Here is a 23,174-nt window from a genome sequence, read left to right as displayed (position 1 = left end):
GGTGGGGATGCCTAGGGGTTGTTAAAACATTCTCAGTGCGTGCAATATTTCTAACAAAGTGTCTGGAAGATTCTATAATAGGGTAATAACAACAGTCATCGTTGAAGGTAAGTTTAGCATTCCTGGTAATTTTTTCCCCTTTATTTTGTAAATTATGTAACATTTGTACTATATATACTTTGTGGCGAAAATAAAAACAACAGTTTTTAAATGAAAAACTTTGCAAATTGTTTGAATCGCATCAGTGCCTACTGCCAATGACAGTGTGCTTACGTGGGTAAGAAATCTATGGGCTTTGATAGCTCATAGTTCAAAGTTCTTTGATCTCCTTCTTAGTGATTGGAGATGGTAGTATTGTTATCCCCACTTTACAGATGGAGAAATTTGGGGTCCGAGAAGTAAAGGAACTTTCCAGGACAACAGGACTCATAAGAGGCAAAGCAGAGGTTTGAACCCATCTAGAGGGTTTTCGGGCTCCCTGATCACCACCTGACAAACACCTCAGCGCACATAGTCAATGCTCAACAAATCCCAGTTCCCGTTACTAATGGAGGAATCTATAACTCTCCTCACCTCCACCATGTCCTGCACCAAGCCCTCGGCCAGGCCTGCTCTGGGCACTGCTATGGGAAAGAGGAGGTGAGGGAGCCCCCAGGCCTGTCTTCAGCCCGGGGTCCAGCAGGAGCCTGGGAGTGAGAGCTGCCTCCAGCCCCATCTCCGTGCAGACAGAGGCGTGGACAGTGTGCCCCAGGAACCCGGAGGACGAGTCCAGGAAGTGACTGCAGGGAGGTGACCTTGGGGCCAGGCCCTGGTGGTCACAGAGCACCTTCCTGGGGCAGGCGAAGCTGATCCATATCTATCAAGGACTTTCTCTGTGCTGAGTCAGAACCCTCACGATAACTCTGTGAAGAGGTGCCACTATGAAGCCTGTTCTACTGACAAAGAGGCTCAGAGATACCAAGTTTCTAGCCCAAGGTCACACAGCTTGAAGTTGACAGAGCCTGAAGTTAAATCCAAGTTTGTTCCCCAGATTCTCTCTTGCCACTGGATCAGGCAGCTTCAACCAGTGAGAGGAGGCAGAGGGCATTCTGGGTAGAGGGTAGAGCACCAGCAAAGGCCTGGGCACAGGACAGGGCCTGGTGTGCTAAGCTAGACTCAAGTACATAAAATGCAAGAATAAAATCCCCTAGAGCTTGGCCCTCTGTGCATAGGGCACTACTGGGTTTCTGGGTTTCAGTGGAGCTAAAACTCTGCTGGGCTGGGCAGGGTTTTTCAGGGGGCCTGCCCCCACCCACCAGCTCTCAGGAGGGACTCTGGTTCGAAGTCTCTGAGAGCTGCTGGGACAGCAGTTTCTGGGTGAATGAAGCTTGAGCGTGGGCAAGGGGTGAACATCCCCAGCTCCCAGGCGTGGTGCTGAGACCTAGCTGAGGTGGCCTAGAGCCCCCTTCAGAGAAGGGCCACCCTCATGTCAGTCATCCAGAAAGCGTCTGAAGTCATCGGCCTCACTCCCAGGAAGGAAACAACCCTTCCCAAGCAGGAGGGACTTCAGGCTGGCACCAGAATGTCTCCTTGGGGGAGCAGGGGCCAGCCCTGGCTCAGCGGCTGTGCCCCCCAGGCATGTCTCAGTGCCCATCAGCTCCATGCTCCAGGGGTCCCCTCCCCATCCACCACCCATCCAGGTTCCAAGGAGAAGCTGGAAGACACTGGGGGTGTTCAGCCGACTCTCTCTGACCACCCACATCATTAACAGCTGGACCAATGACCACGTGGCCTACTGGATTCGGGAGTTCAAGGAATGAGTTTGGAAGGCTGGTAACATCTGAATGCCTACTGTGTGCCCCTCCTTTACACACCTGGCACACACTCTCTTACTCATCTCCGTAGGACCCCAAGAAGTCTGCTTTCCAGCTGAGAGGGATGAAATGACTTGCCCAAGGTCTCAGTTACTAGGACGTCACAGATTCTAGGAAGTGAACAGACTATGACTTTAGGTCTCTCTAAGTCCAGGCACACTTTCTGAGCCACAGGCCTCATGGTCATCTCACACTCACCTCCACAGCTCACATCTAGGTGCTTCTGGGGTGGTTGAAAGTCTCTCCATGCCCTGGCCGGTTTGGCTCAGCGGCTGGAGTGTCGGCCTGCAGACCAGAGAGTCCCAGGTTCGGTTCCCGCTAGGGGCATGTACCCCCCAAAATAATAATAATAAAATAAATAAATAAAGTCCCTTCACGTTCCTGCCTGTTAACCTTTAGTCAAGAGTGCCGTTCGTTCCGTCCTTCATTCATTCCCCCGTCAGTCGGGCTCTGCGGCAGGCCCCACGCTCTGGTAGAGGACACAGATGTACTCAAAGTTTTGATCAGGTGTAAGTGCTATCCTGTGGTCGGAACAAAACACCCTGGGAAAAATAGAGGTGAGAGGGACTAACTTTGACTCCAAAGAGCAGGGGGAAATTGGGAGGGGTCTTAGAGGATGAGTAGGAGTTCTCAGGGGGGAAAGAGCGAAGAGAAGGTGATAGCCAACCTTTGCCCAACAATCTGGGAGCTCTAACTTGCATCTTTCCAGAGGGTGGGTGGGCTAGGAGGAGAGGTCACGTAGGGCAGGGACTCACCACTCTCTGAAAGTGCCCCTCCCCCCCCCGGCCAGTGGTCTAGAATCCGGGTGCTTGTCCATCCCTCTTTGCAAAGGTGCTTGAGCCCTGACTTAAGTGCTGGGAAGACACTGCTACTTTCTCAGGCCTTGAACCCTAGTGATGGATAGGACTCCTGATCAGTGCCTGTCCCCATGGTGTCAAGTTTTTAGGGCTCCAAACTGGGGCAAGTAGACACCCATCTGAATGTTTGGTCGATGCCAAAGCATGATGAGCCCTCAGAAAGTTTTTTTTTTTTTTTTAATTTTTTTCTTTATTGATTTTTTTAGACAGGAAGAAAGAGGGAGATAGAGATAGAAACATTGATGAGAGAGAACATCAACTGGCCACCTCCTGCATGCCCCCCACTGGGGATCGGGCCCACAACCTGGGCTTGTGCCCTGACAGGGAATCGAAACGGTGTCCTCTTGGTGCATGGGTCGCCGCTCAACCACTGAGCCACACCGGCCCAGCGCCCCTCAGGAGTTTTAAAGAGGTTGGAGGTGAGCGCCCCAGACTCTGGCAACTAGCACCCACTGCTTCGGGGTGAGGGGCTGACTCGGACAGATGTCGTCTCTGTTACTCCTCAGCCCCACCCTGTCCTCCCAATCCATTCCTCTGGTAGCGTTGTTTCCAAACTCCAGAGTCCTGGGGAGCAGAGAAGCAGAGAAGCTGTCCCCACAGGGCTGGAGACAGACTGGTAGAGTTGGACGTGTGTGGGCTTTGGAGTCAGACTGCTATGGGTTCAAATCCCGTCTCCTCCTCTTAGCACGAGGATCTGAGCCTCCGTGACCTTTGTTCACATAAGCGGTGATGCTAATCTCAACTTCCTGGGGCTTGAGATTAGAGGGGAAAATGGCCCCTCAGGCTTGCCTCTCAAGTGCCTTTGTGGAGACACTCTTACGCAATCCCTTACTGCAATTCTGAGGCCCCCACACCCCCAAACTGAAAGTGTTCACATAACTGTTGGTGGCAAGACCTGACCAGAACTGGTACGAGGCCGTTCATCGTCATTACTTATGTCATGTGGAGTGAAGACCACACATTTCGCTGCTGAAGTGTCCGTGACTTTGATGCAGTGGCTGACCACGCTCCTGCGGAGACGTCCGTGGTATCCAATCTATGCACCGCGTCAGCCTGCCCCCAGCTACGCCGTCCTGATTCTGAGCGGCACCTGGCCCCACGCGTTCCGGAGAGAGACAGAGGACCTGACGCAGTTTTCTAACCCCCCCCAAGCAGTTCTCAAAATTTCAGGCCATCAAAGCTGCCCTAATTCCGCCTCTCCCCCTCCTTGTCTTCCCTAATGGAAACGATCCTCAGAAGAGAATCTCTTTCCTAGATCATTGAGAAAAAGGCAAGCAACAGAAAAATGCGCGGGAGACAGGAAGAGGCCACGGACGGACCCATGAACGTATGAAAAGTAACCAGCCTCCCAGTGCCCGGAGACAGAAAGTAAGGCCACAGGGAGATAGCATTTGACTTCCCTCCACTGTCTATAATTAAGAAGTGTGGCGGCTAGGCTGGCGAAGGCGGGGGTGGGGGAGCAGAAAGGAGGGGATCAATGGGGAAAAAGGGGGGACATCTATAATACTTTCAACAATTAAAAAAGAAGTGTGGCGGGAGGATAAATGGTGATAGAGGGGACTTGACCTTGGGTGGTGGACACACAGTACAGTGTACAGATGATGTGCTATAGAAGTATACATCTGACATCTATATAACTTTATGAACCAATGTCACCCCAATACACTCAATTTAAAATATAAAATAATAAAAGAAAAACACATTAAAAAAAAAAGAAGTGTGGCGATCCTGAGTGTTGGAGGGAAGAGGGATCAGCAGGGACTGTGTACACGGCTGGGGACGGGGGGGGGCAAGGTCGGCGCAGTCACGTTAGGCAACATCTCCACAGTCATGGCCCAGACAGTCCACGTCTGCGGCACGCACACGCACACCCGCACACACGCACTAGTGCTACGGGGTGAACTGTGTCCCACCGAAAAACACAGGCTGCAGTCTGGCTCCCGGGACCTCAGAATGAGACCTTATTTACTGTGGCGAAGTGTCCATAGCCCGGGAACACCAAGGAATCCAGCAAACCAGGGGAAGGTAGGAGCGAGGCCTGGAGACTGTCCCTCGGGAGGGGCCCCCCCTCCAACAGCCTGGGCTTTGACTTTCAGCCTCTAGACGGGGAGACAAGACGTTTCTGTGGCTCATGCACCAGGGTGTGGGGCTTCGTCACAGCCCAGGAAACTGAGTCACACACGGACCTGCAATCTCTGGGGGCAGGAGCTGGGGTGAGCCCAGAGGTGCTTCTGGGGGATTCTGAAAGGACAAGGAGAACCCAGCAGATAGAGGGATGAGCCCCCCACTTCGCTTCCAGAGTCTGTACACCTATAGGTGCTTCGTGGGACTGGGTTTCGTGGCCCTGTGGACGTGGCTGGGCCTGAGGGGGCCCCCACAGAGGCAGGTGACTGAAAATCACCCCTGAGGATCTCCAGGAAGGGAGGGCTTTGAAGTCTATCCAGAGAGCAGGAATTGAGGGGCTGACTTACAAGTCGCACCCATTTTCCCTCAGAGAGGGTCAGGGCCTGGCCCAAGGTCGCAGAGGAGGAGGTGGAGCCTGCGTGGTCCACGTTCCCACAGCCATCCTGACCAATACTGATCAGAAGCAGCACGATGCCCGTCGGCACACCCACCTCCGTCCTGGTGAGACTGAGCTCCCGTGATGCTCCCTCCGGAACCAAAGGCCGTGCTGGGTGAGGGTGTGGGGGGCTCTTTTAATGTGGTTCTCACAGCGTTTTTACAATAAGGATGACTAATGTTTACATCATGTCTGGATTTTCAGCTGGAATCAGGTGGGAGTGACAAAGAGGTGGTAAAAGTGAGGCCAGCTACGATTATGACCTTGGGCAAGTCCCTGCCCCACTCCAGGGCCTCAGTGTCACCACGGTTAAAGGCTGAATTGGACCAGTTGAGGTCTGACTGCTGGAGGGGGTGGTTCTCTCTCCTCTGACGGCCTCTGATTTTAGGCTTCCGATCAGACTGTGCCTGCCTCCCTCACAATGCAGCCCCCAGTGATCCCCCGGACCTGCCCCCGACTCATCTTTCCACCAGTTAGCAGGCAATTTCAGATTCCAGATGAAATAGTATCGTATCACAGAGTAAGCAAGTTATTCCTTTTCTAGTTCTTCAGTCCCTGGGCTTAGAGACCTTGGCGGTGCCGCTCCGTTTTTAACCCCTGCCCCCTGTTAACACAGAGAGCTGGCTTGGGCTCGGAGGGTAGGTGGCTAACTACACTTTGTTTTCAGAGTATTATTTGTTTATAGGAATACATTCTAGTATTGAAGTCATATCGGTTTGAGATCTATGATAGTGAGCGAAGCTTTCTAGGTTTAAATAAACTTACGTTACAAATGGAGTTGAGCCCTGGCCAGTTTGGCTCAGTGGTTGGAGCGTTGGCCTGCGGACCAGAGAGTCCTGGGTTCGGTTCCTACTAGGGACACATACCAACAAAATAAATAAATAAATTCAGAGAGAAAATTAATTTAAAAAAAAAATGGAGTTGATGGTAAAAAAAATATTTGTTAAGTAACAGTAGACATATGAAGGCAAATCAGATCACATCCTGCCGCACTGCGCTCTCCGATGACTTCCCATTCCCTCTAGATTAATTCCAAGCCCTTACGTGCTCTGTGTTCCCTGACACCTGCCCACCTCTCCCACACCATCTCCTCCCCACCCCCCACTCTGTAATCTCCTCCAGGGTGTCAGCCTCATTCCTGCTTCAGGACCTTTGCATCGGCTGTTCCCTCCACCCTGCATGACCAGTTCCCTGATCTGTGTACTCCCAGCTAATCTCATCAACATGATCTCTGCTCAAATGCCCTCCAAGGCCTCACCTGTGTCCCCACCCCAGCCTCCGTCTTCCTTACTTTGCTTTATTTTCCTTCCTGCACATTTTTTCCTCCGACATAATACTATTTTAAGAAGGTGGTTGCTTGTTTGTCCGTTTTCTGCATTAGAAAATACACTCACTGAAGTCTGGGGCCTTGTCCCTGCCCTCAGTGCTTGAAACCGGTGACCAACACGTCCTAGGAGCTCAACAAATAAATGGCAAAAAGTGTAACGTGGAGGGAGAAGGGCCTGGTAGCAAAGGGGAGTCCAGCCAAGTTCTCAGATCTGAGGTGAGGCAGCATGGCCATCGGAGGCCCCTCTGCAGGGAGCCGGCGCCCAGCCTCCGCAGCACCGCCCTCAAGGCGCTGGCTCCCACCCACAGAGCCGGCAAAGCAAACCAGCAACTGAGTCAGCAGCTCAACGGGTGGAAGGGACAATGGAGGTACAGCATCATCAAGAAACTGTCGTTACAACCGACTGGGGCCAGGATCATCCGTAACGTTACCACGAGCCGGTAAAGGTTTGAGAGGGACCAACATATGTACGTATTCTCAAAGAATTTGTTTTCGGTGTGTTATTTGTTTATAGGACTGCATTCTAGTATATTCTAGAATACATGTTATTCTAGATACATGTTAATTTAAAGAGGAGAAGAGTAACTGTACCTAGCAGACACGACCTGGGCCAGGCAATCAAAAATGTGTACCCTTGATGGGACAGACTTCTAAAGACTCATATAAGCGAAGCCACTGCAAAATGGAGTCAGAGATGCCAGCCCAGAGGGGTGGCCTTGGGCGTCTTACTTCTCAGATCTTTGGAATGTTAAACCTGAGCAAACCGACCTCGGACGTGGCCAGAAGCAGTGCCTCCCAGACATCTGTTTGCAAAGATAACGGGAAAGCAGATGTGGTGGCCACCTGACCGAGGATTACAAGCCTTCTTTAGGATTAATATCACGATGTTAGCTTATCTGCACCTGCGGAAATTCCGTCCCTCTGCAAATACCCCTAGCTGTCACCTACACAGGACTTGGGTTTTTGTCTGAAGGAGTGCGCCCTGAATAGCTATTCTTTTGGGTCTCAGACACATGCTTGCTGCCTCTCCTTTTGGCCTTTTATTTTTAAGTGAAGAAGCTGAGGCCACACACCTCTGGGACGATGCAGGACAGGACGTCACTCCTGTGCTCTTCCTGCCAAAGACGTGCGACTTCACTGTGACCACGAGGAATCAACAGACAAACCCGGAAGAAGGTCGTTTTACAGAAATACTGGCCTGAACTCTTCAAAAGGATGGTCAGTGGGAAAGAGAGAAAAATCTGAGAAACTGTCCCAGAGCAGAGGAAAATAAAGAGAAGAGAATGCAGCCTTGAAGGACATTGTTGGAACAACTGGCAAAATCCGAAAAGGGCCAGTGGATGATCTGATAGTGTTGTATCAGTGCAGTGACCCAATTCTGATAAGCAGACTGTGGTTACCTAAGAGAATTTATTTTTAAAGACACATCGAAGTATTTATGAGAGAGGGGCATTGTGTCTATAACCGACTCTCAAATGGTTCAGGAAAATAAAAGAAAATGATAAAGTGATTGTGGTAACATGTGAACAGTTGGGGAACAGCGTGAAAAACATATGGAACTTACAACTTCTCAGCGCATCAGAAATTATGTTGAAATAAAAAGTTTTTAAAGAGAGAGAGAGAGAGAGAGAGAGAGAAGGCAGAGGATGGGGAGGGCAGCGGAGCTGTTGAGATGGCCAGGCAATGTGAGGCCACTCTGGGCTACAGCCCTCCCCCGACACGTCCCATCCAGGACGAGCTGAGCGGGCACAGACCCCCACACACCCTTCTGGGTAGTGTGGGAACAGGTCCTGGGCGGGGCCTGCAGACCTGGCTTCTCACCCAGCTCGGTGACCTTGGGCACGTCCCTCCCCACTCTGCACCTCAGTGTCCTCCTTTGAGAAGTAGGCAGCTTACATATCAGATCTGGGGTGTCTTCCAGCCCAGACACCTTCCCGATGTTTCTGGAATACTATCTGGAGAACTCAGCACACGGCTCCGAGGAGCTTAATTCGTTTGGCGGGTGTGTTTACTTTAGTTTAGTGAAGGAGGAGGAAGAGACCTCTCGCTGAGCAGCGTCGGGGGTGGACCTCCTGCCCGTCCCGTTTCTCTCCCTCTGCCCCGGCTCAGCCTAGCTCCCAGGCACTGGGCTAGAGGTGAAAAATTACACTGAAGCGTAGGTGAAATCCTTCCCCTGAGCTCCATTTAGAAAGCAGCAGCTGGTGGGGATAGGTGGTGACCAGGAAGTGACTCTGGTCTCTTCCGTCAGCAACAGGCTGCATGGTGTGACCTCTCGGAGCACGAGTTCGCGCTTCTGTAGAATGGACCGAGTCATGCTAGACTTTGAGCGTAACCATGAGGACGCAGGGACTTCGCCTCTCGTCCTACCTGGCTCAGGGCTCAGGAGGTGACTTCCCATTGGAATTGGGGTACTCAGATGGGATCTCCAAGACACCTGGAGAAGCCCCCAGCTCTGAGGTTCCTCGTGTCTCTAATAGTCTGTGTCCCCACAGGGCCCTGGCCACCAGCGCCAGGCAGACTCCCTGGGTGTCCGCCGGCACTGCCCGACAGCCCAGCCCGGTTCGGGTCATGATGGAGTGGTTGGGTGGCCTGGAAACTTATAGGCAGGACCTTCTAATGTGCTCCCCAACCTCCAACACACTGTGGCGACCCAGGGGCGCCACCCTTGCAAGGGGAGGAGAGCGAAGGGATCACTTTGGCATTGGGGGACCCCAGTCCCGCATCTCACGCGGGCCCCACCACTTTCTCCTCGGCCCATCGGCCCTGCCTCTGCCCAGGCTGGGCTCCTGGAGGCTCTCTCAGCGCCTGTGCAGGCAGAAGGCAGTCAGGCCACAGGGGTCTACAAAATGTGGGCAGGGGCCAGGGCTGTCCCATGAGCTCCTGCCCCAGCCCCAGGCCCTTCAGCAGTTGTGGCCATGAGGCTCTCGAGCATCCCCAGGAGCCCTGTGTTTCCCCACGTACCGCACAGGCCACATCTCATGAGCTCTGGAGGTTGCCACCAACCCGACTTACAGCTGGCGAAACTGAGGCCCACAGTGGACACTCGCCAGGAAGTGGATTCTGGCCCACAAGCACCTTCAAGGTTTTCTTTGCCCTGATTCTAGTGGGTGGTGGATGAGGTGAAGAGTCCCCAGAGAATGGGAGACCGTCCCTGCAGAAAGAGGGAAGAGAGGCAGAGAGAGTCTACCCCAAACCCTGCCCATTTTCCAGGGCTGGGAAAGAGCATGGATTTGGAGTCATGACGTTGAAGATCTGTTAACTGTGCAATCTGGGAACAGTCACTTCTCTCTGAGCCTTAGTTGCTTAATCAGTAAAATGGGGGCGATCACTCGTACTTAGTAGGGCTGCGATGCAGATACAAGAGCTTTACGGATTTGCAGAGTGCTGCCAGAGAAGCCACTGTCCTGTGCTGGTCCGGCTGACATGTGTCAATGGGTCTGTGTGGGCACCTGATAGGCCCATCCCTCTGCCTATATTCTCACAAGTTTTAGCTCATTCAACACTCATGACCCACCAGTCTGGATGAGTCGGGAGAAAGAAAACAGCCTGGATCTCAGCAACTTTGGGAATAGTGGCCCCACCCACCTGACACGCCCTGTGGGACCCGCTGGGCTGGCTGGTCACAACTGTCACCTTGCCTGTCCTGCCTCCGGGCTGCTGCTCAAATGGGTCCTTTTTGCCCGAAATGCCTTTTCCTCCAACCTTCTATTATGAAATTATAGATGCACAGGAGGTTGTAAAAATAACACAGAGAAGTCCCGTGCTCCCACCATCCAGCTTCCCCGAGGGTGACACAGTGTGTCCCTGCAGTAAGTTACCCACACCGGGAAGCTGGTACTTGCACGACGCAACTATCTCACCAGCTTTGGCACGCATGCGATTTTCCAACGCTTTGTGCCAGGGATGCTTGCCGTCCTCTCTGGGCGAAGCCATCTATCCTCCATGTCCAACTGCTCTGAGACACTGGTGTCCCCTCTCTGGGAAGCCACTTGTGTCTCCAGGAGGCTCGGGCCCTCCTTCCTCTGACTCCCAGCTCCTGGAGACAGTGCAGCCCAGTGATGGAGGTGGATTTTGGAGACTGTACAGACATCAACCTGACCTCAGCATCAGCCACCAGCCTGGGACAAAATAGGGGATTTTCTGGACCTCTGTGTCCCCACCCCTAAAGTAGGATGGTTGCCCAGTGTCTAGGTGGGACAACCTCTCTGCTCTTTGGAGAATGGTAAATCCCCTGCAATGCATGGTGGTTACGGCTTGCACTGTGTTGCATCTGTGATCACTCCTACCCTGGCTGACCCTTTTGTGTTTGATTACTTCCTCACAACACTCAGAAAGTGTTCAAGGGCAAATCTTCATACCTCATATCTCGGTGCCAACAGAGGGCCTGGCACACAGCAGGTGCTAAATAAATGTGCCTAGACACCCTGCCAGGCAAGCTGTCCCTTGGCACACGGTGGCTGTTTAACTTCACCTTCATTCATCTCTGGCAGCAGGGCGCAAGGTTAGTGTGCAGCAAACCCTCTGAGACTGAGCCACGGTGAGGGAGGCAGCCACTTTGTGCCCAGCTGTCCCTGACAAGCCTGCCAGGGACCCCAGCACCCTAAAGGCCCCCGGGGGCCCTCCCTGGGTGCATGGGTGAGGCTGCAACATCTAGGGGAGATGCCTCAAATTTGGATGGAGCTCTGAGGGCAGCAGCCCGGAAACAAGCCAGGCCACTTTCTTCAATGGAAAGAGCCCTGAGCTGCCAGTCAGGAGACCTGAGCTCAAGTCCTGCCACTTACTAGCTAAAGACTTTGGACAGGCCTCTCAGCCTCGCGAAACCTCAGTTTCCTCGTCTGAACAATGGTGTTATCATGTGGGTGCACGAGCTCACTGTGCAAACTGGGTTATGTTAACCACTAATCCTGCAGTCCCATGGCCTTGCTGCGTGACATTTATAAGCTAACATTTTGGAACACTGCTATATTCAGGCATTTTCAGATGCATTATCTAAATTAATGCTCACACCTTGGTGAGCCTGGTGTTTGTATCTGTAGCACAGAGACAGTAAGAAACAGCCACCGGGTCACACAGAGCTGGGATTAGGAATCCAAGTCTGCCCGCCACTAGGGGTTCTCACATCCTCATCCGAGGGCCAGTTGCTAACAGAGCCTGCTGCACAACCACAGGGTCTAGAGAAACACACACACACACACAGGACCAGGACTTCTAGGCTGGGTCTTTAGAGTTCAATTTGCTCACTTTTGCAGTGAAGAAACTAAGGCCAAAAGAGGAAGGAACTTGCCCAAAATTACTCAGCAAGCCGGAGCCAGAGAGAGACCCAAAATTCCCTCCCTGCCTCACACCTCCTCGGGGCTCCTTCTTCCCCTGCAGCTGGGGTTCAGCTTCCATGAGCTGAATCAGGGACAGGAGTTTGGACACCACCTCCAGCTTCAAGGCTCACAGGGAAAATCCAGGGGCTGCCCAGGGAACTTGGGGACAGCCACGTCCAGGGTGTCCCCGGGGAAGAGGAGCAGGCAGCTTCCCTGGGCTCCGTCCAGCATGGAGCAGACAGCCTACCTCCACTGTCCTTCCAAAGTGTGGGCACACACCCGAAGGGTGGAGAATCGATTGAGGTGGTCCCTGGCATGGCATTAATACCACCACGTTACTGAAGGAAGTTATGCACCTTCCCTTACCGCTTTTCTGCTTACTTGGAGGAGAAAATCTCCCAGAGGGCTAGTCCTCAGCTCCCCTCTGATGCCTATGAGCCCCTCTTTTGAGCACAGGGAAGGCAGCTAACTTCCGGCCAGAACTAGATGACACTGTTCCCTTCTGTTTATTGTCACCATTACTACCGTTAAGGTAATTTGCAAATGGCTTCATCTTTAAGGGAGCAATACAAAGTTTTGTGTTTTTTTTCTAAAAATAAATGTATTTTTACTTTAAAATCAATTAAGAAAGAGTATTAAGTTGTCAGGTGGATGGCAGCCCTAGCAAACACTGGGGAACTCACATCACCCTAGCCAGTGCGGGGCCAGTGCGGAGGGGTGCAGGGCCTGGGGACACTAGGGAAGGAGGTGGACCTGGGGATCCCCGCCCCACCCTGGTCTGCTCAAGGCAGGGCTGAGCAGCTGGCGTGGGTGTGAGCTGGTTCATGGCTGTGGCCCGGGGTGGTCTTTCCCTCCAAACTCCTGTCCCGCAGCCTCCGTTGGGACCACCTGCTTATTCCTCCTGTCCCAAGGGGAAGGCTGATTCCTCAGCCTCTGAATTCAACACTGGGGAGACCAATTTAATTCCAGAGCTTTCTAATGAGAAAATGAGGCTGGTGTGGAGCAGGCCTCAGTAAACGCATACTGAGCGAGGGAGGCCGTGGGTAGTGTTTCTTCCTCATTCTAGATCCTTCTGTGATCAACATTTAGCTAATGTGCCAGCCCCATGCCCCAGCTGCCTTGTCCCTTGTCACCACTACAGACAGGCATGTTTTCTGTCCCCACCAGTCAGTGACCTGTGCCCGGAAGCCAAGCTAAGCCCCAAGAAATATGCAGACACCTGTCATACGTTATTTATATATCTAGGAGCTGTAGTCTTGCCAGGCAGAGAGAATGTGAAAAAAAGAAAAAGAAAAAGGAATAGAGTAGTAAACACATTGGTTCAATTTCACCCAATCAGGGGCAGGTCTAGAGAACTAGGTTGTATAACTAGGATTCAGAGGTCATAGGTCAAGGGGCCAGCCCAGTGGGAGGACACGGGCCCTGAAAAAGTGCCCCGCGTGTCCATCAGCAGCACGATGATCCCTCATATTTGGCAAAACAACAAGAAAGCTGACCTCATCCCCGTCCACTGAGATGGAACTCCACCCGGCAGCAGATGGCCCGAGTCACCCTGGAGAGGACAGGTCCCTGTTTGGTGAGTGGCTTTTAAGCCCCCAAAGATGCAAATGTGAACAATAAAGACCCAATAAACAAAAACCCATAGCATGTGTACATTTGTATTGAGTGCATGTCGGGTCAAGTTTTGTGTGTTCGTGTACCAAGCCCGGTATTTTTTATGTCTAAGCACAGTTGGCCGCTATGGTTTCGCACGGGTCCGAGGGAGTTCACTGACATCAGCTGAAATTTTAAGTCGGACATTTAAGAGAAGTGGACAATGTCTGTACACAGATATTAGAATAGTTAAGAGAAGTGAATATTCACTTTGTTCATGAGTTTGTTTTTCAGATTGGGACCAATCTTTGAAACCCTTGGGCAGGTTTCGTTTCTTAGTGGTGTGTGAAGCATTTACAAGAAAATGAAATTTATTAAACGTGTAAATGTAGTTTAGCGTACCTAAGGCAAGTGAGCGTACAGGGCAGGGCAAACGCAGGTTTACAGCTGCGAGTACACGAAACGCAGTTTATTCTCGTTATTCTGTAGTAATTCCTGTGTTATTTCCCATGTGAACAACTGTAAACCTACTTTTGCCCCCCACCCGGTATGTCATTTTAAATCTTCTTGTAGCCACATTTGAAAAGGAAGATGTAAACACAACTGGAGTGAAATGTATTTAACCCAACATATCCAAAATAGTCTCACGTCAATGTGTAATGCATGTAAAAGTTGTTAACAAGACGCTTGACAGTTTTTGAGCACATCTCCAAAGTCTGTGTACCTCGCGTTTCCAACACGTCTTGGGTCTGACCACGTTCTCAGCACCTGCTCTGGGGCCTACGGCTTGGACAGTATGAACCCCAAGGGGTCAAACCAGCTACGTGTGGGTGGTGGTTATTATTTAAAGAAGCCTATTCCGTTCCCCCTGATTTACTGAAATAGCACGCAAAGGCCCCTTGAGAATCACTGTTAAAAATTACTGGGCCTGTACATAAAACAAGATATGTACATTGAATTAAGTTAAGAAAAAAGAGTAAAAACTTGTTAATTTAAGAAGCCACCATGGCTATTTTAAAGTAACCACAAATAGCATTTTCAGTGCGCAACAACAGCCCTTGGGGACCTCGCCAACCACAGTCTAGATGACACCAGAGTCCCTGATCGCGACACTGGCCCGAGGTGGAAGGCCTGGTTCTTTGTTCCTGGATCACATGCAGAGCTCGGAGCTGCTGAGCCCTCGGGGACTGTCTGCCCGAAGCACCCCGTTCCACCTACAGGAACACCGAGGTCCAGAGAGGAGAAGGAGCACACGGTGAACCAGAGGCCGGGACGGGGCAATACCTCCAGCCTCCGGACCCCACCCCATCCTCACCGGTCATGGGCTTTTAGTTCATTCCCTCTGCCTCTCCATCCCCAATGGGCTGACCAGGAAACTGAGTCACAGAACTGGAGAGTAGGTGGACGCGGGCCTCCAGGGAGTCCCAGCAGAGAACTGGACAGCATGGCTCTCGAGGCCCCAGTCTCTGCCCTGGTCATTCCATAGCACAAACCTAGGTCCGACGAGAGTCCGGGCCAGAGCCTGGGCAGGGAAATAGCTGTGTGAGCCTGGATGGAGCCTGGAGCTGGGACAGACGCGTCCTGCTTGGCACCCTCTGCCACGGCCAGGTCGGCCAGGGCCCCAGAGGGCCAGAGCCAGCTGCCTGCAGTCCCAGGGCGTAGCCTGGTGACCCACCAGGCTGCACACACCACTCTTAGGGTGAAGCCCTAGAACCTCCCCATGAGCCCCATTCTCCCGGCCCCCTTTCCTCCTCTTCTCGGTTCCTTCCCTTCCTCCTTTGTGTTGCCTCCTCGGAGGTGCTAATCTTCCCCAGCCTGGTCTGCCCGACACACCGATTTGGCCAAGGAGAACCCCACAAGTAGATCTGGCTCCGTCGTGCTGGGGTTCAGGCCAGGGGGAAACCACTCAGATAGGCCTGGGTCATGGTCTGCCCACGTCCGCTCGCTCTGGCCGGACAGGAGGCCCCCTCTGCGCCCCCTCCACTCCTGGGGGCTCTGGCCCACGGTTTCTCCTGCCTGGGATGCCTTCCCTGCCAGACCATGTCTCCCAGCACTAGGGATACAGGCCACTGGGGACCTCAGGAGGGTCTGAGGAAGCATCATTAATGCCACTCAATCACCTGGAGAGCAAACGGTTTCCTACGCATTTCGAGCCCCCCTAAAGCGTCAAGAGAGAAGTGACAACTGGAGCCAGATGTCTTTGTCATTTCCCTCGACTCCCCTGAAACAGATGGCGGGGAGGCAAGGTGTGGTCTTCGGGCTCCAGAGCTCGTACCTTCCTTGAACTTCTCGTGAGCACGTCACAGAAACTGGCTCTCACCACTGTTGATCTGCGTGCTCACCTTTACCTTTTACTTATGGAACATGATGTCGGTTTTCTTTTTTTTTTTTTTTTTTTTTTTTTTTTTTTTTTTTTTTTTTTTTTTAAATCCTCATCCGAGGACATTTTTCCATTTTTTGTACAGACAGTGTGGGAGGAAGAGAGAGGAAGAGAGAGAGAGGGAAACATCGATGTGAAAGGGACACATCGAGTGGCTGCCACCCGCACGACCAACCAGGGCCGGGGACAAACTGCAACCAAGGTACATGCCCTTAGCGGGAACCGAACCCGGGTCTCTCCGGACCGCAGGCAGACGCTCTAACCGCTGAGCCAAACCGGCCAGGGCTGATGTCGGTTTTCCATTTGTAATAGTGACATTGTTTCCTTCAAAACTAAACTTGTATTGCCCTGGCCAGTTTGGCTCAGCGGTTAGAGCGTCGGCCTGCGGTCCAGAGAGACCCGGGTTCGGTGCCCGCTAAGGGCACGTACCTCGGTTGCAATTTGTCCCCGGCCCTGGTTGGGTCGTGCGGGTGGCGACCACTCGATGTGTCCCTTTCACATAGATGTTTTTCTCTCTCTCTTCTCTCTCCCTCCCACTCTATCTGAACAAAAAATGGAAAAATGTCCTCATGTGAGAATAAAAAACAAAACAAAACAAAAAATAACAACAAAAAAACTAAACTTGTATTAGTAACAAGCGAGTCAGCTGAATATGAATGCAGCTTTAAAAACACGCAGGAAATCACCATACTGGGGTGGAGGGGCCGGGCAGGAGTGTCAGGATGAAACCGGGACTGAAGTGTCGGGAACTTGGCTCCAGAGGTCCCTTCGCTTCACTGTCCTGAGCTCTGCCCGGGCCCTGGGTCCCGCTTCCCTTCAGGCTCCGTTCAAGGTCAGTCTCCTGAGGCTCGAGCGCCGACCAACAGACCTTTCAGACTCAGACTCATTCCGAGCTGAGGCCAAGGCTGGGCCTCATGGAGAAGAACAGAGAGCGAGGACGGTAGAAATGGGGAGGAAGGGGTCCTCTCTGACCATCTGTCTCAGCTCAGGGCAGGTGGCTGAGCTCCGGGCGCTCCTGGGACAGCCAGAGAGGCCAGGCTGATTCGCAGGGGCTGAAGCACTCCCATGCCCGCTTCCAAAGCCAGACAGCTTCCCCTGAGCCCGAGCGAGGCCAGGAGGCTCAGAGCACACGGTGGACAGAGAAAACAGCCCCCCAGTGCTCCCAGACCTCCAGCTGTCTCAGATGGCCTCCTGATGAGGTCTTCCTGGGTCTCCTTCATACCAAACCAAAAGCGCTCGGCATCCCCGTGGCCCAGAATTCTGTTTCACACCAACCTCCCTAACCCCCACATGTGAGGGCCCAACCGTGACAAGATCTCTTGCATTGCTGGGCCCCTGCCCGGCTCCTGGCAGCTTGGACCCACATTTGGCAGGGCCGATAGCGTCCGATGGTCACAGCCCAGTGCCCAGACCTTCTAGCCACCTGATGCCTTGGCCCAGGTCATGAGGGTGTCCTGGCACGCAGCGGGAGCTCATGAGAAAAGGGAGGTGGCCCTCAAGAATCTTCCTGTTTATTTGTGTCTTAAACTGCCCCAAACGGTTGTGTGAGAGCTGCCAGCGATTAGCTGTCCTCAGCTCCCTTTGGCTTCCAGAATTCTGCCCCGGGACTGCTCTCCTGTGAGCGGCACGGGCCTAGTACTGCCAGGTCCTCTGCTCCGGGGTCGAAAACACAATCACCAGTGGTCCTATCTCTCTGGGAGGCGAATGGTTCCTTCCTGAGAGTGACAAGAACTAGGGAATGGGGGAGTTGCTGAGCCTGTGGTGGGAGGTGTCTCCCTCCTCAGACCCTGGGAGCCTGGTGGCAAGAGCTCGCATGTTCCTGAGCTCCTCCTCAGCTCTGTCCAGGGGGTTCCCATACCCTCTCCGGGCCCCGACGGCGGTTGGCACAGCTGAGGCCTCCCTGGTACCAAAGTACAGCCTTGGCTCCAGGCTCTGAAAAGGCGAGTGTGAGAAAACAACCAGAAAGTGGGCCAAGAGGCCAGAACCCAAGTCCCCCAGCTAGAGCGATGGGGATGGGCGAAGGGGGCTACCTGCGAGGGCTTCCGTCAGCAATCCAGCGGCCACGAAGAAGAACCACATGCCTGGTGCCATCTCTGACTGCTATGCGTGTCCAGCAGCACGGAGCGCCATCCTCGGGCCAGGAAGTGGGCACGGCCGGCTGAGTGCCCCTCACACCCGCTCTGCCCCTCACCGCTGCTGTTTGTATCTTCCCCTCTGCAAGACAGAGTGCTCTTCCACGCATGCGGGCAAACAGCCGGTGAGTGTCTCTCACACCTCTGTGTTCTGCTTGTGGTTTTGTTCTCCAGGAAGCCAGGTCTGTGTTATAGGGGCTGGTAGGGAGAGTCCAACGGCCTTTGCTGTGAGCCCACCGGGCCTGAATGAACCCCACGAGTCCCAGTGAGACACACACACACACACACACACACACACACACACACTCCTTAAAGAAAAGTTAAGTGGAAGAGGCAGGCCTTGTTTCTGGAGACCTGATACATAGTAGATGTTCAATCAATGCATGTCAGAAAAGTGGACGAGGGGCCCACTGTCTGTCCCTTTCCATAGAATCTGGCTCTCCTGGAATTACATCCTAGTGGTTGCCTTGTCCTTGGGGGCAGGACAGCTGGGAAGAGGGAGGGTATGGTCTGGCACTTCTGTGAGGGAGAGCCTCCCATGTCCTGCGCAGAATCGTAGAATGGTACATCGGGTAGGGCCTGAGAGGTGGTTTGTTCCCACCTTCTTTGCAGGCTGAAACCATGGCCTGAGATGGCAGTGGAGAGGCCTGTGCCCCCCACTCCCAGGCCCCAGGCGGGGTGTTCATTCTGCTGAGGGAGCTGGGCCCAGAAGGAGGAACAGAACTTCAGCAGGGAGGGATGATGGAGGCCTCTGGCCCAAAGGAGCAGAGAGAGCAGAGGGCAGGCAGAAAACCCAGGGCTGGCTGGGAAACACCAAGTCGTCCGGTTGGGCTGCACTGGACACAGGGAACGAGGCAAAGGCCAAGACTTCGAATTCCCCACTGCACTCACTGTGGGACCTACAGTGGGTGCTGAATAAACGTCACTGAGGGGACGAAGAAACAGATAACTGGGTTGTCCCAGCAGAACCCTGAAAGAAGTCGAGGAGACCGTTTCTGTCCTGGCCATTCCTGTGTGGCCGCGTGTCAGATTCGCCTGGCCTGACGCGTCCCTCATCTTCACTTACCTTCATTTCCCTCCCCGTGGGACGGGGAGGATTTCGGAGGACTTCTCTCTTGGGTCCAATGGAAGAGGGCATTTCATGGTGCAGATTTTGGAGCCACAGGGAACCTAGCTCCTCCCACCACAACCCCACCCATCCCTGCAGGGTAGAAAAGGCTCTGCACCAGCTGAGGCTGCCCTCATGTGGAAGGTCTCTGGTAGCACAGGTGGTGGATGGGTGCCTTCAGATTTAATTTAATTCAACTGACACTTTGAGAGACATCCTTGTGAGGAACTCTGGAATGGGCTCTGTGGGAGGTGACAGAACCACCATCCTGCCCTCAAGGAGCACGTAGTTCACAAGCACAGGTGACCAAACCACAGGCCAGGGTAAGATGAACACATTGGGAGGTCTGCTGATGAGCAGAGTCTTAAGAGACACACGTTTGAATGGGCCATGGCTGGACTTCTGTTTCTGGCAATGTGGTAGACAGCATACGCTGAAAAGTTCTCCTGAAACAAAGCGCGTGCACACACACACACACACACACACACGCTGGATAAAAATATTTTAAAACGATTAAAATGCATAGCTGAGGCAGCAAGAAATTAAGGATAATGATCAGAGACTGAAAATGACAGGAGAGCATAAATCCAAAGAGATCATTGAGAGCAGAAGCTCGGGTCGCCCTGAGGTACCTGTTGATGCCAGGTGACCGAGAGCTTCAGTTTAATGGGACAAAACTTTGAGTCCTGAGCAAAGTGAAAAACAAAATAAAACCCAGACCTTGAGTAGACTGGATGAGGCCCATTCACTTTGGAGAGGGCAAGCTGCTTTAGTCTATTGATTCAAATGTTCATCTCATCCAGAAATACCCTCACAGACAGACCCAGAAATAATATGTAGCCAAATATCTGGGCACTTTGTGACCCAGTCAAGTTGACACATACAATTAATCATCACAACAAGTCATTTTAAGTAAAAATTGCACAAAGTAGTAAATAATAGACTCAGACCTTCAAAAACTTTAGATGAAATTATGGCATATGTTTCATAGACTTAAAGAAATAAAAGTTAGGCCCTGGCCTGTTTGGCTTAGCGGTTAGAGCGTTGGCCTTTGGTCCAGAGAGACCTGGGGTTCGGTTCCCGCTAAGGGCACATACGTTGGTTGTGGTTTGTTCCCGGCTCTGGTTGGGTCATGCAGGAGGCAGCCACTCGATGTGTCCCTTTCACATCGATGTTTCTCTCTCTCTCTCTCTCTCTCTCTCTCTCTCTCTCTATCTCCTTCCCACTCTACTATCTAAACAAAAAAAATGGAAAAATGTCCTTGAGTGAGGATAAAAAAAAAAGAAATAAAAGTTAGTAATCAAATGTATAGATAAGGACAAAGACTATTTTAAATAACCAGGAAGATTGGGAAATTTAAAAAGTAGTACTTCTATCAATGGAAAATATAATCTTCAAAACTAGCGATCCAAAGACAGATTAAACAGCAGATTGACATAAGTGAAGAGAGGGCTAGTGAGCTGGATGACAGATCTGAAGAACTTAACTAGAGTACATCACTGAGACAAAGAGATGCAAACTATGAAACAGAGGTTACAAGACACAGAGGATGGAACAAGGATTTGAATAGGTCAGTCTGGAAAATTTCCAGAACTGATGAAAAGCACAATCCTCAGATCCTGAAAGCTCCCCCAAACTACACATGATAAATAAAAAGAAACTGACACCAAACACATATGGTAGCAAAACTGCTAATTGCTAAGGAGAAGATGGGTGAATTACAAGGCAGTCTTGCAGCTAACTTCTTAACATCAATGATGGAAGCCAGAAGACAGTGGAACAATATCTCGAAGTGCTAGGAGACAATAAACGTCAACCTTGAATATGTTTCCAGAATGAGGTTGAACAGATATATTATTTCCAGATAAGAATCGAGTGCATTTACAACTACCAGACTGTCTCCTAAGGACCTTCTAAATATGTTCTTCAGGACCAAAGAAAATAACCCCGGAGGAAAAGTATAAGATTCAAGTAGAAATGGTGAACAAAGAAACATGTGAACATGGAGATAAGCATCGATGGTATAAAGCAATTATAATTTGTGGGGTTAGGGAGAAAAAAAAAAAGATAAAAGTGAAGAACCAGACAACAGTAAAAACAAATTGGTGAAGAGTGGTCAGTTTAGAAAGGTCTATTATTTGGCAGGCACACAAGATAGTGACTAACTTTTGACTTTGTTCAATTAAGTGTACATATTAAACTAGTAGATCAGTACAATGGAATGAGGAGGACAGCCTACTAGAAAGCCAAAAGAAGGTCTGGCCGGTGTGGTTCAGTGGTTGAGCACTGACCCATGCACCATGAGGTTGCCAGTTCGATTCCTGGTCAGGACACATGCCCAGGTTGTGGGCCCGATCTCCAGTGGGGAACATGTAGGAGGTGGCCAATCGATGTTCTCTCTCATCAGTGTTTCTATCTCTCTCTTCCTTTCTCTCTAAAATCAATAAAAAGAAAAAAAATTTTTTTTTAAAAAGCCAAAAGAAGGCAGAAAAGGAAATGAAAAAAAATAAGAAAGGCAGGACAAACAGAAGGACGGGTAGGTTTCAGCAGGTGGAGATGGGTGTAGGGTGGCAGGCAGGGTTCTCCTGACAGAGGGCACAGGGTAAGTAGAGGCAGGACACTGCGGTGAGAGCATCACTGGGAACTGACGTGATGCACCTCAAGCAGCCCGTTTCACAGACATGACTCTTTGAACTGCAAGCTGGAAGAGGTGCCCAGCTGGGTGCCCATCAGTGAGCTCATTTTTATTTATAATTCTTGGAGCCAGGACCTTTGGAGCCCAGTTTGCAAGGACACCTAGTGCTTGGCCAGCCTGTGGAGAGCCCAGGCATTTTCATCTCTCCTGACCTTGGCTAAGCAAAGTGGAATACGATGCATCATTGAGCGGGGCCAGGTCTGAACAGAAGGAATGAAGAGAAGCCCCTGCCATGTAGCATGCAGGAAAATTCAATGCTGCTGACATACTTAGAGAGCACTTCCTACTGTGCCAAACATTTTACATGGGATCCCCTTTCCCACTGTCCTCATGACAACCCAGTTACACAGGTTATATCCTCAGTACATCCTTGCAGATAAGGAAATTGACGTTAGAGTGGTAGTTTTCTCAAGATTCCACAGCCAAGAAGTTGTAGGGAGAGTCTCTGAACTCAGGTCTGTCCGATCCCAAACCCTGAGCTCTAATCACAGGTGATTCAGCTTTTTGGGGTGTCGCCAGGAGGCAGCTGTTGCCTAGACAACCATAAAGTCTTTGGCTGAAACATGGTATCTCTGGCTCCATAGGACTTGACCAGCCCTGCCCCTAACCCAAGTGGAACTTATTCTTTCATCTCTGGAGTCCAGAAACTCCTGCCCTGACCACCATCCTCAAACCAACCACAGCCAAGACCTCTTGTCTTTCCTGAGGTCCAGAGTTCCCTACCACGGTCTAAATAGTCAGACCTACATACACATGCATTAGCTCTAATCACATAGTCATCATTCATCCAACACAGCTTGATCTTGTGTTCCAGGCGCTGGAGATGCAGTCAGTGCTGAACAAGACGGACAAGTGTTCCTGTCCTTATGGAGCTCATATTTTAGCGGGAGGATCACGTGATCAACAATAGACCTACTAAATAAGTAAATTGTATGGAGAAAAGAAATAGAGCTGAGTAAGGGGGTTAGGAGTGCCAGGAAGGGGGGGGGGTTACAATTTTAAATAGGGTAATATTTAAATAGCCTGTCCCCACCCCCCAAATAGAGCCTTACTTGCTGATAGGATATCGAGGGAACAGAGAGAGAAGCAAGGAGGAATGGAATGAAAGAGAAGGAACATCAATAAAAGAAGGCATTGTTGAGTTGGTCATTGTTTGAAAGGTTCTCAAAACCGTCTGCCCATGTATCGCCTTCATCCCTGCGACACCTTGTACCAGCACTAGAGTGGCCCAAGGAGAGGAGCTGGCGACCACCCACAGGAAGAACAATCATGCCCCTTGATTGTTGGAGGCCTCCCTAGTGTAGACCTTCTTGGTGGGCCATTACTATAAGACATAAAGAACTGCATGCTTGGGCCC

General features: G+C 51.6%; 1 protein-coding gene across 1 annotated transcript in view; it reads right to left on the bottom strand.

The window, feature by feature from the left end:
• Positions 1-19,147, bottom strand: part of CD6 (CD6 molecule) — a 41,999-nt gene extending 22,852 nt beyond the window's left edge. The window contains exons 1-2 of the mRNA XM_036259664.1: positions 19,081-19,147; positions 17,913-18,096 (exon numbers count right to left, since the gene is read on the bottom strand). Coding sequence (XP_036115557.1) covers positions 17,913-17,973 — 61 coding nt within the window. The 5' untranslated portion in view covers positions 17,974-18,096; positions 19,081-19,147. The remainder of the gene's footprint in view (positions 1-17,912; positions 18,097-19,080) is intronic.
• Between the last annotated feature and the right edge of the window lie 4,027 nt (positions 19,148-23,174).

The sequence above is a fragment of the Molossus molossus genome, unplaced genomic scaffold (genome assembly GCF_014108415.1).
Source record: "Molossus molossus isolate mMolMol1 unplaced genomic scaffold, mMolMol1.p scaffold_m16_p_13, whole genome shotgun sequence".
Lineage (NCBI taxonomy): Eukaryota > Metazoa > Chordata > Mammalia > Chiroptera > Molossidae > Molossus > Molossus molossus.
The sequence above is the reverse complement of the archived record's forward strand: the minus strand, read 5'-3'. Positions and strand labels throughout refer to the sequence as shown.